The 15,830-nt window shown below is 41.1% G+C and overlaps 1 protein-coding gene across 1 annotated transcript in view; it reads right to left on the bottom strand.

Moving 5' to 3' along the window:
- The window catches only part of b4galt2 (UDP-Gal:betaGlcNAc beta 1,4- galactosyltransferase, polypeptide 2), a gene marked incomplete at its 3' end in the record, with an annotated part of 141,650 nt that overhangs the window by 85,490 nt on the left and 40,330 nt on the right, over window positions 1-15,830 (bottom strand). The window contains exon 2 of the mRNA XM_080503975.1: window positions 42-160. Within this exon, the coding sequence (XP_080360101.1) occupies window positions 42-160 (119 nt within the window). The remainder of the gene's footprint in view (window positions 1-41; window positions 161-15,830) is intronic.

Raw genomic sequence — 15,830 nt, 5'->3', positions numbered from 1 at the left:
ATGTAAAGTGCAGTTATTCCAAATAAATCCCGTGTACAGACCTTCCATCTCGGCCGGCAGTCGGGGGGCGTGTACCGGCCTCCCTCCGTCACGTTGGGGTTTTCTTTCTGGACTTGTTCCATCGTCATCTGGGAGCTGAACTCAATCAACAAACGGCCCACTGTGGGAAGATGGAGAGAAACGAGGGAAGAATTATCGAGATGAAAAGGATAACGGCGAGGACAGGATGAGAAAGAAGTGCAAGACCAAATAAAAACGAGGAGGTGGGGGGGGATAAGAAAGCAAGGGGGGGAGCGAGGGACAGAGTAAGGAGAGAGAGACTTCAAAGCAACGCTATACCAATCAAAGCAAAGTATGCACAAATAAAGGTTTCAAGGGATCGCTGGTGCATAAAGCAGCTTTTAATAAGATGCACAGGCTTTGGAAAGCATCCATCAGTCCATACATCTTGAACAATTCCCCCCCCGTGTCTGAATTGGGGTGGGAGGGGTCAGGTGACACACTGAACAGGTCACCACTGCTTCAGGAAACACGTTCCTGAAAAAGGAGACACCTCCTGCCAACTCCACATGGAAGGTCGTTACACTGCTGAGTGAAAAAAGGCCGATGATCCACCGCTCCTTCGAGTGCTGACGGATCAACTCTCATAAGTGTGAGATTGTGTAGTTGTGTGAGCGGTACATTCAGACCAATTTAAATTAAGGGTTTGCATTAAATGTCAACGAGAATAAACAGCTCCTTCAGGGAGCCAGCGTCATTAAAATATTTTAAGCTGCGCACACAAATCTATGTTGTTTTGCCACCATTAGACCAAGACCCGGTGACTTGATTCCTTTGTTCATTAAAGAAAAGTGTTCCGTTTTGTATATGCCAGACCAAAATACTCAATCAACACACTGAGGCAACCTCACACGCATGTCTTTGGAGAGAAAGGCAAGGAAGGTACAAACACATCACCTTTTTTAATCTATGAAGTCAGAGAGTGAACCACTGACCCACTCTGCAGCCAATCTACACATCCTGGAGAGCCGTTCAAACATTGCAAATCGAAGGTGAACAATAGTTTTGATCCCTTTTGCAAAGCGACAAGGAGCTGCGGCAAATGCATGTTTGTCTTTGAAGCAAAGTGTTTCACATTGTTCATCACATTCACCAACTCGCACCCACATCAATGGCGACGGCGCCTATTCATATCCCAGCCATATTTAAAATATATCATCTTGTAAGAATCATATTTCGCTTCAATAACGTTGACATTATGTCCCATGAAAACAGACAAAATAAAAACTTAACTGTTCAGCTCCTGATAGGGATGACATTCAAGTCGATGACTGAAGTCTATCTGCAGCTCTCCTGGGTTAACATTACCACTGATCTTATCAGAATGAATGAGGTATTCGTGAAACGACAAAGACAATAGCCAGGGACAAATCTCTACAATGCCCATAAATGAAATGTTTATCAATCTACAGCTGAAATGATATATATCTATATACATTCATACACACACATCATCACATATAACAGACATCAATATATTTCTGTCTCAATCACCTTGAAATCCAGAAAGTCAAGGGATGAAGCTTTTCTGCTTTTTCCAAATCTCTATAGGACAAGAAGATTTTTCTGCTGTGTAAACAGATCTTCAACATGGCGCTCAGGAAAACAAGTGCATTCACTGTATATCAAGAACACAAACCAGTTGTCCATCGTGACACCTTTGGCGAGCGCCAATCACCATGAATGTCGTTGAATTGTCGGATCAAGATGAAATATCAATGTTTGTGAGGGCTTCAGAAGATGAACCATATTAAAAACATTCACCTGTAAGGTCTTTTGCGTATTTTAACGATAGCAACAAACCAACGTTATTCGATCCAGGCCAAAGAATCGAGAATAGACGATGGAAAGGAAGCACTTCGTCAGCACAAGTATGTTAAGTTAAAAACAATGTCTGCGTGCCAGTCCAATCGAAAATAGTGCAAAGTCAGACAAAACATGCAGAGTATGGGGGCAGTGGGTGTAAAATGGAACTCTAAAGAACAGAGCAATGCAGAAAAAATGAGTCAATCGCCTGGAACAGATCTTGAGGACTCTGCATTTCCAGATGACTGTATGAATGTGGAGACAGGTGCATGGGAGTCTGAGTCTGATGTTGAGAGGCCTCGTCCAATCACAGCTGAGGGGAGCGATCGATGCCAACGAGGTTGTGGGTTTTCAACACACCTATTCATCCCGCCGTGATAGCTGAATGCAAACAGTCCTAACAGCCCAACTCACACCCCTCCTCCCCATGTCTTTTACTCCCCCACCCCACTATTTCTTTTGCAGTAATGAGTCGGTAAAGTGGAACATGGTGCTTTCATCTCGGTTTATATGCTCTCACACACAGCACATACAAGTCCGAGCATAAAGAGGTGCTATTTCTGGAGTGATGGATTTTCACACTACAACTATTGAACCAACGTGTCTCCATGTAAAGATCCAGGTTTTAAATATAAACTTCCACAGCGGTGTGTTCGCTGTAGCTCCTTTTAATTCACAACAAATAATCCATTTCAAAGACCTGCTTCATGCAGGGCGAGTGTTTAATCTCAGAGGAAGCGGCGGGAGCATCGTGTGTTTCCAGTGCAGACGAGGCTCATTGTGCATATTAGTGGCAGTGGCATGGTTGGCAGAGCGGTTATCTTTCAGTGGGAAGGTTGCCGGTTTGATTCCCCATCTCCCACTGTGTGCATGTTGAAGTATCCTTCAGCCAAACCGCTGCCGTTGGATGGACAGTGCGCCTTGCATGTGGCTCAGGAAGCAGACTGGGGACTGTGAGTTTGGAAATTGAAAATGGAATTGAAAATTTTCAGCCAGTTTTGGTGAAAGCTACAGGGAGACACTATATAAGTACAAAAGGAGTATTGATGCGGAGAAATAAGATAAAGTGGAATGACTTAACTTTCATGAAAAAAACACATTCACCTATAAACAGACTCTAGAATGTAAATTTGAATACATTAACATGGGAATCGATCAAAAAGAAGACAAATTTATCAGTATTTTGGGAACCTAACCCTTCTTTTACAGAATAATAGACAACTTAAGATAGTCACACAACATCAAGTAAGGATCTGAAAACTAAGATGAACTGTTCCTGAACTTTGTTCCCCCCCAAAAAAACACCCACTAATGTAGCTGCAACGATTAGAAAATGTACAATAAATAGTTTTTTTCTGGAAAAGGAAAGGGAAGGAAATGCTTTTTGGGTCTAAATGAAGGGATAATGGGTGGATTTGATTCCTGCTGGTGGTGATCGATGAGAGCTGTAATGTACAGTAGCAGCTCAATTAGGGCTGCAACAACCAATCGATACAATTTGATTATTAAAAGTTTTGGCAACAAATTTCATTATCGATTCATTCTGTCGCACGATTTATGCATCACTCGCCACGTTGCGAGGCCGTTTGCTTCAACCTTCAGAGCTTTGTCAATCGGATCCAACAAACCCACCAAGAAAGGTGGTTATATGGGATTTATACAAGTTTTTATTTTGCACCAAAATATTTCATTAAAATTGACTTTGTTAAGATTGTAGTCATTGTCAGTACAAACTGTTTGATCTTGCACAAATATAGGCCATTTCATCACATACTCTGTGTACCACAACAATGAAAATCTTTCAAGTGTAAATTTAAAGGGTAGTATAGCAATGTATTAACATATTTGGTGTTTGGGTCATTCAATATCTACCAGTATTGTAATAAGTCACTAATAGTATTGGATTAAAACAATTTTGATTTACAAAGGCCCTGCATAAAGCTAAACAGCGCACTCGGTCAAATAGACTGCTTTTATAGTTTCCACGTGGAATCTTCTAAGAACAACACTATGAGGAATGTCACACTTAAAGGAGTATTCAAATGAGGGTTTCCTGTGGATTTGACCTTGTTTACACTAAAATGGTGGAGAAAGTAAAAAAAAAAACCCACAAAGAAACAAAAGTCATAGGAGGCCAGCTCATCGGAGGATCCCATCATGTGTTCATATGACTGTCGACACAGGAACACCACGGAGGAGAGAAGGACAGCGTGTCGACTGAGAAAGTGACTGAATCTCACGATAACTGAAGACAAACATTCAAGGGTGAAACTGACGGATACTGTTGACACAGATCGGCGTCAGGTGGTCGAGTCGGCTGTCTTAATAATGACGTTTGATCGACCGCTACTCGTCTACGAGCATTTTGCACTTGAGGCACTAAAATGACTAATGGTGTGAAACGTTTGAAAGCATAAATCCTTTGGGAACACAATAGACTTTATTTATACACAATATACATTGTAAAAATAGCAAAGGAGGGATTTCTGACTCATTCAACTATAATATGCAGAATTATCTTGTTAAATTCATTCATAGTTGGGTTCATCTGATGGATTTTGGATAAGTTCTTTACCTTTACAGATACAATAGTGAAATTGACGAAAAGAAAAAGAGAAGATAAGAGTTCTGTTTAGTTTGGTCCAACTGACAGTTACTTTGATGTGTTTTTAGTTTGTGCACATGTGGAGTGTATTTGTCCAAATACATCCTTTTCTACCCTTCTGGAAAATCTCTCTTCACCTGCTTTTTTCCCCCCCTTTTTCCAATGACCAGTGTGATTCTGTTTTTCCTGACTGGAGCTGGACACACCCCAAGCTTCAGCACTGGTCTACTTCTTTCAGCTTTCATCGCTTGTTGTGTCAATCAGAGAAAGAAGGAGTCTTTCTTTCAAAGTCAGGCCAAGAGTGTGAGGTGCTGCATGTCAATCGGAATATTAATAGTCTTTTTTATTAGACTTTTTTTTTTTTTTTTTTAATGAAGCTCATAACTTTCCCTTCATTTTGGAATCAGGCAGGTCTGAAAATGTACTGATAAATACTGGATCCACTGCTCGTCTCAATCTGCGATTTTAAATGAGATTAAATTCCAGAAACTTGAATTAGGCCCCGTTTCCATAATGTTTCAAGTGAAAATGGAGGGAGGCATTTTCAAAAAGTTGTGTTTTCAGCGACATCCAATACCCAACAAATGTTTTCCGCATAAATACATACATATATAAATAAATATTTGCTGAATTGAATTAGCTGTCGTATCAAGTTTATCCATGCTATCCATCATGTTTGAGTTTCTGTGCCGTGATATTCAACTTTTCTAAAAATGATTAACAAACTCTAGCTTTTCAAAAAGTCTAAAGCCAATTAACTACTTTTCAAACTTCAAATTATAACTGTTTAAATATTGATCGGCTTAGCTTAACTCGTATATTTAGTCAATTTGATACATTTTCACACAACTTTGATGAAACTGAACTCAAAGTTGGGTCTTATTTGGTCTCGGCTCGTCCTCAGTGTTCAATAAAACGTCACCCTACTCGGGTACCTTGGATCTAAACTGAGTATAAACAACAACAACAACAACAAAAAAACAAGCTGATCTGATTCCATCTGGCAGTCTGCAACATTTATCCCTCTAATCTTTAACTCCTTGTAGATAACAGCACGATCTGCCACGTCCTTACAGAGTTACTGTCGAGGCCATCTGAGCGTGCGAAGCTCCACAACAGGCCGGCTGTTCCTCAGCAGAGCTATGCGCCGACTTTTTTGTGCGACAGGCAAAGCACGTTTCTGAGCAAAGTTCCGAGTTCTGAATTGAGGTGGACTCTTTGGCCTCCGGAAGCCAGAAGAAATGGAACTTGGATGAAGTGAATAAATAAAAAATGGAGGAGTGAGGGAGTAGAAAAGTGGAGACGGTTCCTCTCCGCCTGCCTCCTACTGACACAGGCTTGATGACAATAGAGACTTTCAGCTCCCGGAATCTTATTAGCCCCTCCACTCCCGTTCAGTCGTCCTGGAAAAGACCTAGACAGGCGGCAAAGGAATTTGTTTCTTTGAATTTATCTTTATGCTTCCTCCTCGTTTCCACCTCCTTTCAAAGGAGATCATTGGGAGGAAAAGCTGCGTTTCACTGATGAAATCCTGTTTGTGTGTGAGGACGTTTGCGTGAGTTCACTGGATCAGGGGATTACGGCTATCTATCTCCTCCACATGAACTCATGCCGTTACAGGGGGAGTGTGGGGACACACACAGTGAAGGGTTAACGTCCACCGACGGTTCACCAAGAAGAGGAGGAAGCTGCTTCGTCTGAGGATTAAAGACGCTGCCCTGCAGCTGTCAGGTGTGTCTTTCCCTGTGGGTGCAGTTTTCAAGAATATGTGACTTTGACCACAAATGTGAAATGACGTGAAAATCAAAACACAGTCCAAATAAGTACTTTTATTTTATTGATCAGTGACGACACTAAGGCCTCATTGAGACGACACGTTTCAAGTGAAACGAATAATTTTTGCTATAATCATTAATGAGGCGAGTACATGGACACAGATTGTTCTTGCAGTGACTGTCGACTGTCAAACCACCAAGTCCCAGCAGAATCTCGACTGGGAGTTATGACGCTCTGGAAAACTTCCATTTTTGTTCTTGTCCTTCTACTCACACGTGTGCAGAAGAACTATTTATTACGACCACGGTGTGCATGCACCTCAGCAGAGATTCAGAAAAGTTGCAGAGGGAGTTTAAGCGTTTCTCAAAAGTTGTGTTTTCAGTAGCCCCGAGCAGTGTTGTTGTGGAAAAAGACATCCAAAATGCACTGAAAGTTTACGTCTTCAGTTGAAAACATTGTAAACATTGTGTTAACAGGGCCTAAATCCAATCTTGTATGTTGTGTCACAATGTTGCAATACCCAAAATCTATGATTCCGGCTCTGTTGAATGAACGCAGCTCAACTTCATAATAAGATTTTAGTTTATGACAAAATACTGACTCATCATTTTAGTTTAATGTCAAAACAGTGAAGTATAAAATTGGCAAGGTGAGACACAAACCAACATACTTCTTCCCAATGTTACAAATCTAAATCAACAATCTTTGGAAAAGCAACATTTAAAGGTTTTGTACTGTGTGCTTTAAGTTTGCAATACATTTTGAAGGCTTATAATTCTGAAAAACATAGACATTTACATAGTATATTCAAGCCTACAGTTAAAGAAATATACAACATGTAATTTGCTTCAATCTGGAGAAATTCGGAAAATCAGTGAGGAAATGAACTCTCTGCAGTGGTGTAATGGTCACATTGCTTGCTGAATAGTTACAAATCTCTATTTCTGCACCGTCTTTCATCGCAGCTCCAGTGAGAATGTGCCCGATTAAAGAGACACCAGGCATTTCAGACACGCTAACAGCCGTGACCTGGGCGAGCCAACATCTTTAATCATGGAGAAAAGGTTTGGTCGTGTCATCGAAGACATCAGAACAATTGTGTACACAAGCGAGCCCGAACAAGAGATTTCATTAAGGAGAGTGAATTTTAAGCAGGCAGATAAAAGCAATGAGGGCGAGGAGCTTCAGTCAGTCATGATTGTAGGGAAAGTTCTTAATCGTGCCGCTTCTCACTTCAAGTAACAATACCTTGAAGTACCCAGAGTCGCTGTGAGGCTTGAATCGCCATGGCGTGTCGTCGTGTGGAGGCAGGTTGAATGGAACAGATGGGAATGCAAGTTACACAACAACCTCAGCGGGGTGTGCGAAAGGCAGCAGAAAGGACAAAGAAGAAGCATGATGAGTGCAAAAGCTGTGGATTATAAAGGACGAGAAACATGAGAGGACGAGGAGACAACAGGAGCACAAAGTGACAGATCGTGTGAGCTTGAGAGCCGGACGCCATGGCAACGCCACGATTAAGGTGGTGTTTGAGCACACTGTAGCCGTTACTGGTCTGCTCTTGACTCACGCCTCTGTGCAACAAACGCCATGAGAAATCTGACACATGAACCACAAATGTTAAGACTTCACACCAGCATTTAATAAATTGTTACAGCAGGATTTTTAGCCATAATGTGACATATAAACTCAGAAATTTGATTTGATTCCTAATAGAATTTAACTTTATTTATCAAGGTATTGACCCTGAATTTAATAGTTATTTCCAATATGTTCTGTGAGAATCAAAGAGATGAGGTGGTTTCCACAAATATATACGTTTCCTCAGATGAATTGATGATTCCATTCAAAAATACGAGAAAATCTTAAAATTATCGACTGATCTAATAATGTAAGCAGGCTAACATGTCACATTCTTCCACAAGATGGTGTAGAGAGTTTTCCTCGCAGTTTTTTTTTAAGTAACTCAATACACAACATTGTGGTAAAAACTTGCATTGCATGTCTCGGGGATAAGTCGAATGACGTCGGTAGGTACAGCAGTGTCACACAAAAAATAATTGTCCTTATTTTTCTGATTTTTGTAAGTTATATCTTTTTTTTAAACAAAATTAATTGAACCTTATATGTGCCGTTAACCACCACTGAATCACATTAACAAGAATGAATAATATCACTGTTGGCTAAATGACTTTCAGGAGTAACAGTAAGACAAAAACAGACACGGTTGCAGAAAAGATTAAATAAAACACAACCAGTCCTGTGTGTGTGCTTCCCTCTATGCCATTTTTGGCCCGTTGTCTCCACTGCATGATATTGAATCTGCATGATTGGCAGTTGAGTTGACACCAGCATGCCAACGTGTGTCCATGTGTGTGTAGAAGCGCGTGTGCGTCAGTGTGATTGGCAGCACAGCGGCGTCTCGGTGCCACACGTGCCGACCGACACGAATACACATTAAATCTGTGGAGAGGAGTATCCAAACACAGCAGCGTGGTGCGGAGCGGTCAGTGGGACAGACAGGACGGAGCAGGCTGCCAGAGGATTACAATGTAGACACAAGCTTTCACGATGCCAGAACACAAGAGCCAGAAATAACACCGCAGAGCAGATTCCAGGCCGGACCAGAGCCCAGATCAGGTTTCTGATGTTAGCCTCCAACTCTGACCACCAGAAACCTCACAATAACGAGGAAGTCGTATGTTAAATAGTGGCGCTTAATGTGACTCGGAGATGTCCAACTTGAGACAAGAACTGCTGCCCTGCAGTAAAGTCAAACTCAGGCCATGTTTACACGACGTCTGTGGTTTCATTACAAACACAAACAACACCACGCACGAGTGGCCCAAAATGAAAATTACACTTTCAGCGTTCTTTTAGACTTTTCTGATGTGTTTTCACTTGTAACACAGTGTAAATGGCGCCTCACTTTTGGCAGAGGCTTTTTGTAAACTTTAATTTCATCTTGAGTGGGGGAAACTAGCCAAAGAGTTGCGTCATAAATGTATTCAAATATTGTTGAAACTCCATGTTTTTCCTTCATTTTAAAAGGGTACAACACAAAACCGATCTGATTATATACAGCAAGTCAAAGTAACAAAACCAAGTTGGCTGAGGTTCCGCTGAGTTTTTTGGATGTAAAAAACAAACCGCAGCAACTCTGCACACCTCAGCAATAACACACAAAAGTGGTGTCGCTTCAATCTAACAGCATGCACATTTAAATAAGAGTGCCGAGATACTCAGGATCAGTTTGTGTAACAGCTCCCCGAGATTCATCAAGACTTCTGGATAGAATGTAATATATACTCTACGAACTTGACATTTCCAGCACATGCACAGACCTTGTCTAAGCTGGACGGATTATTCTCTGCAGTTTTTAACGAAGAGAGATAAGCTAAATGCGCTTTTCGGAAAGCAGCTATTTTGAGGTGAACTGTATCTGACATTTGACATTTGTGACACTTCCGTGTGTGTGTGTGTGTGTGTGTTTTTTTTGTTTTTCCCCATGTGTTCACAGACACTGACAGACACTGCTCAAATCCATCCCGGAGTAATCTCCTTTCCAGCTCCCACTTCTCTCCCTGGAATTCCTTTCTTCTGTCCGTCACCATTAAAGAGGATCCAGCATACGTCCATCCAGCCTAAACACGAATCCTGACAGATCTGCCGAGATGTTCGTAAATTAATTCAGAGGTCTTGGTGGACTTGGAAAGAATGAGGAGGCAGATGGACATACAGGAAGAAAGGAATTGATCCCACGATCCCAGGAGATACAGTATAAGATACTTATTTGAAATTGTCAGAAAAGTACCAAATGATCACATGAAAAGTTACATACAGAGAATATGTGTCCATGTACTGTATATAAAAGTAAATATTTGGTCAATTTAAAATTTTTTTAAACAATTACAATGAAAGAATAAATAAAATGATCTAAAGTATCTCAAGTTATCAAATCCTCCTGGGACTTAGTAAAGTCATAGTTTCTTGTGCGTGTAATTTGATTACAAAAACAAACGGCGCCAACTCGTGGCCTGACATGATAACTACCTAATTTTTCAAGACGTTGACATACAAATTGATGTTGGCAAAATGCTGACAACTTTTCTGAACTGAAAACGGTGCATTTTCACTTAAAACATATAAACAGGACTTTTTTTAATATATAAAAGCAGGAGACCTGAAAATAGTGTGGTTTGTCTCAAATGTAAAGTGTATTCTAAAGTTAAATGTATTCATTTCAGAATCTCAATCTTTTTATATCTGTGAACAGATATAAAAAGTAAAGTCACTGTCTTGTTTCCCCGACTTGTTTCTTGGGATTAAAAAAAAAAAAAAAAAAAAAAAGTTGTAATTGTAAAGCACGTACAAAGCCTGAATCACATCACATCGTAATGACTGATCATGAGCTTAATCCTCCATAATATCAACACTTGAAACTGTAGAAAAACTTATTTCTCAACACAGCAAAGAGTTTAATTTGACCTCTATAAGCAGCTGCACTGGGGCTCATTGTTTAATGAGTTTGCACTCTATTGTAATTAAGCGTAAAATGACTTAATGACTGCAGGGGGAAAGTTGTGTGCATTTGAGCACGCTGCAGCTAAAAAGATAGTTGGCTCTCGTGTTTTTAACTTCCCGATATTTACAACTGACACGCACACGCACACACACACGCACACGCACACACTCCGTTAAAAACATTAACAATAGAGAGCAGCACCAGGACAATATGGACTGGAAGTCATGACACTCTGGAGGCCAAAATTATTGTTGTTGTCCATCTCCTCATGCCAGTGCTCATGCACATTAGCAGTACTTCAAAAACTTGCAATTTCTTCTTCAGATCACCACCTTCTTTATTTCAAAAGTGAAGTGGCCCAAGCAAGACTTCAGAGTCCGTCAACAGGAAAACTTTTTAGGACCCCCAAGAAAGCCAATTATTCTGAGATGCAGTTCAGTGCAGATGAACAAACTGTTTTTTTCAACCCACTACTCCTGCTGCCGTTTGGTACCGTAAGCTTTCTCTTTGAGAATACAAGTTCAGTTTATAATAAAAATCAACAAAACATTCTGTTTGATGGTGGTATTTTGGGAATATCTCACACTTCTTTATACACACCAAGGAGCTATTTTAATCTCACTTTGTCATCGCACAGGAACACGCTTCACCTTCTGGTCGCTTGGTGATCCCTACATCAAGTTTTGCTCAGTTTACATTAATTATACATGAATAATATGCTTGTTTACAGCAATGATTTCTTTCCCCTGAAGAACTTAATACTCCTAACTTTGAAAGGGTTTTGACTTTATTTTATGTGACAAGCCATGTGGGTAAATATTCACTATACATTAGTGTTGCAGTACTCGAGAGCTGTCACTTTCAAGGTGTTGGCCTTGACTCAGACCCTTAAAATCTTGGTCTTGACTCGGTCTTGAGATGTTCTAGTCTTGGTCTTGACTCTCTCTTAGGTGGTCTTGACAACAACATCACTACACAGTAAATATTCTGCAACTGTCCTGTCTGGTTCATGTTTTAAATCAATCTCCTTTCCTATCACATCTAATTTTACTCACCATTTGCTCTTTTACATTCTGATTTCTTCTGAGAAAAGGGATGTTTTTTCCCCCTGACCCTTAGATTCATCCTGCCGCCCACAGGGGGAGCCACTTCTGCAATTGGAAAATCTTGACTCTTACCTTGATCATTACAAGTAAGAGCCAAATGTTAACCCAATACTGAACTGAAACTGCATCGCAACAATTTACATATTAAAAAAGAACAAAACCTGTTTCTAGTCATTTGTCCCCTAAAGCTTAGAAAGCTCTCAGGATTTGGACCCCACAGAGTAAGTAAAGCAAGTGAACCACACACACACATTTTGGCTGCGACTCAAATTGGGGCTGATTTAACTGATGTAAGTGCAGTTTTGCTTTTCAGCCGAGCTGAGCTGAAACTCCTGGCAGCCAAACCCGATCCGTCTCCAAAGACACGGTGACAGATCCGATTTCAACAGAGTGCTCTGAAAGAGCTGAAAGGAGAGAGGAGAGAGAGCGAGAGAGGGTGGAAGTGACAGAAGGATAAAATGGAGAGCTGCAGAAAGTGGAAGAGAGGAAAAGAAGGGAAAGAGAGGGAACCAGGGGAGAAAGATAAACAGAGGAGCAGAAAGAGACGATGGATGGAAGAGGAGGAGAGGAAGGACAAAAGTCTTCTTTTGTTTCCTCTCCATCAGCAGCTGTCCCCTCGTCTCTGTTCAACACTGCTCATTCATTCCCAGCCATACAACTGAAAGGGGGAGGAATAAAGTAGAGGAGAGGGAGTCATTGATAGATGGAGCGCCTCGCCGACCCTTCTTATGTCTCCATTGAAAACCCGAGTGTGTTTTGTTTTGATCCAAAGTTTTGATACATTGTAAACGGTACAAAATCACAAAATTTGATTAATCTATCACATATTGCAACGTCAAGCCTATATTAGTGACTGGTGACAAGTGTGAACTGCCATTTTATCACCTGGACTCTTCTTCCAATGACACATCCATAACGGCTTGTACACTGATAATATTCAGAGTGGTTCCTCTCCTCTGTAGCCCGAAGGACACGGCATCGATAACCAGCCCCCCCCCCCCTTAATAAACTGACATGATGATCCATCAGACCTCAGGTTTCTGCTTCACCTCTTAAAAGAGCTCAGACCAGAGGAGAAAGCAGCATTTTTGCTTCAGTCTGAACTCAATGAACCGTGTTCAGATGATGAAGACCAGGGAGATTCTGACCCCTCCAGTGTTGTTCATGATGTTCATGATTTGCTTCAGAGATTCTCTGAGTCTCTTTTATTGCCTCCACATCCCAATCCATCTTTGAAAGCACTTCAGTCAACCGAAGGTCGAATGTGTCCCAGCTTATTTATTTATTTTTTTAACTTTTTTTTATTGCACTGTTTTAATCCCCCGTGGGCGAAATTCCTTCATGTTTGTTGGGAGGAAGCCAGAGTACACGGAGGGAAACCCACACACATGGGGAGAACATGCAAACACCACACAGAAAGGCCCCGGGTGGTATTTGAACCGGGGCTTTCTAGCAGTGGGAGGTGGGAGCGCTCGCCACTGAGATTAGAGATTAGACTGCTTTGCACATCAAGTTCAGTTTTTATTTTCACCATCATCTCTGGAAACTGGGTTATACTACACACAGTTTGACCGCTCATCTTTTTCCCCCCCGAGGTTGTTCAGGAACATGAAAAATATGTCAGAGTTGTTGATTTAGTCTGTCTCCTATTTAACTTCATGATGTGGGGATCAGGGCTCCTCTCAGGACTCTTCATGTTGCAATAGATGCTTGATTATGTTTCTGGTTGCAGACGCCGGGGCGGATCGGATGTATCTCTGATGGCAAATCTATAAACCTCCGAACTGCCTCAGACAGTAGGGGGCTGGGAAATCAGCGCAAGAGGAAGGTGAACATGGGACATCTTTCGGAGTAGGTCAGGAACAGATCCTGTCACAGTTTTGTTCAAAGGGCCCAGAAAGCACAATGGTAAAGGCAAGATGATAAAAGCAAGAGATTTGAGAGGCATTCTCACAGTCGCTTTCAACAACGTAGCAAAATCAGACAGAAACACAAACAAAGCAGAAACGATTTCGGGTTTCGGGCAAGGTTGAAATCGGGAAACACACAAACAGGAAAAGCTGTGACGACTGGCTGAAAGCAGGAGCGTGGTAGCTTGAAGACGGTAAACAATCGGTAGAAATACTTCAAGAGGTGATCAGGGGAAAGAAGAGTCCAGGAGTTCAGGCAGTGAAGTAATTTGCATCGTAATTGAATCTTCTCTTGAGAATCCTTGACCGCACTTTGTAAACTTTACCCTGAAAGTTGAACCCTAATCTTACACTTTGCTAAATTGTATTGACTGATCTTTGATTAAAGTCAATACTTGATTATAAACTATACAAGTATTAATCCTTCTGATAAAGAATCTGATTGTTGGACTTGGTATTCTGTCTTTAGAAGATGCTTTATCCTTCAGACCTTGCTGTTTCACTAGACGAAGCTGGCAATAGTGAAAAGGTGCTAAAACCTAATTCTCTACTTATACTGGACTAATAACTTCTAATCCAAGTGGATTTAATCACTGAATCAAGGTTCAATAAAGAGCATTCACCTAAGAGCTTACCATTCATGGCCTTCAGGAGCAAATCTGGTGGGTGTTAATTCACTGTTCTGGACTAAATGTTTTCTTTAAGGGAGCGTTCACATTCCCCTCTTTGACACAGACCAGGGTTCTCATTAGGGCCTATCCGGGAAAGTCCGCTTCGTTTGGGGAAATGTGAATGCACCCCAAACTCGATTCTGGATTTTTTTCAGGTGGAATGTGGTCCTCCTTCAAAACACTGGCTCGGACATGATGTGTGCAATGCATTCTGGGTAAAACAACAGCGAACCCTCCGAATCAGATGAAGCAGAAGCAGAAAGAAAAAGTTGTAAAATATCTTGTGGGCAGACGTGGCATAGTGGGGAAGAAGTAAAGAGGAAGTAGTGAAAAGGGCGCTTATTTATATCTGGTCTGAAGACTATATATCGTAGTTTTTGTGGCTACCCATTAGCCATGGGCTAAATAGCCTAGCCACCACGGGCTAAATGCCACCCAAACCAAATGAACCGAGTCCCGGACTATCAGAGCGAGAGAGAGAGAGAGTGAGAGAGAGCGTGAGAGACAGCGAGAGAGAGAGAGAAAGAGAGGTATATTTTTGATTTATACACATTACTCTGCAGAACTTTAAAAAAAAAAAAAGACAGAAAATGTATAAAGCTAGAAATCAGTGTGAATATATTTGGAAGCCATGTCTGAAATATTTATCATCATTGCGATGCAACGATGATGAGAGAGGGGAGGGCGAGGTAAAGACAAAAGAGACAAAGTGAGAAGTGGTGAAATATTAAGAGAGGAGAGGAGGATCTGCTGGTAATCTGATCTCTCTGCCCTCGGAGCTGCGAGCTACAGTCACTTCTCTCATCAGCCCCACAGCCTGCAGGCCTTGCTTGCATAAAAACTGCGTTGAGGCCATTCGAACGAGAGAAGGTTTGTTTGTTTATCTGGGACTTTGCTCCTCTTTGCATCCTCGTTTTCCCCTCTCTTGGTAATAATGAATTATTGATATTGTTTCTTGTGCTTTCTCAGAATGCATGCAACATACGCCGCGTTTCATGTTCACTGAATAATTTGAAGGCTTTTATTTTTTTCCTTCAAGGAAACTTTTTAATCTATACACAGCCCGAAGCGATCTGTGAACTGAAGTACAACCTCAACTCCCCAAAAAGTTGGGCTGTTATGTAAAATACAGGGAGGTTCTGATATCAAAACCATGCCTCTGAAGCAAATTAAGACATTCCTTTCTAAATGAATTCTACATGTTGGATGATTATTGCTAAAATGGGCTGCATATTATGGATTACCAAACTTCAAAGTCGAATCTGAAACTGACGTTCTTTTCAAATATTTCAGGGGATTTCATTGGTAACTTGAACGCTTCTTCTTGATTCTTCTAAACTAAAGCTATAAAACTGATGACAGTTACAGAAA

The sequence above is a fragment of the Blennius ocellaris genome (assembly GCF_963422515.1).
Source record: "Blennius ocellaris genome assembly, chromosome: 10".
NCBI lineage: Eukaryota > Metazoa > Chordata > Actinopteri > Blenniiformes > Blenniidae > Blennius > Blennius ocellaris.
Note: the sequence above shows the minus strand (reverse complement) of the source record. Positions and strands in the feature narration are given on the sequence as shown.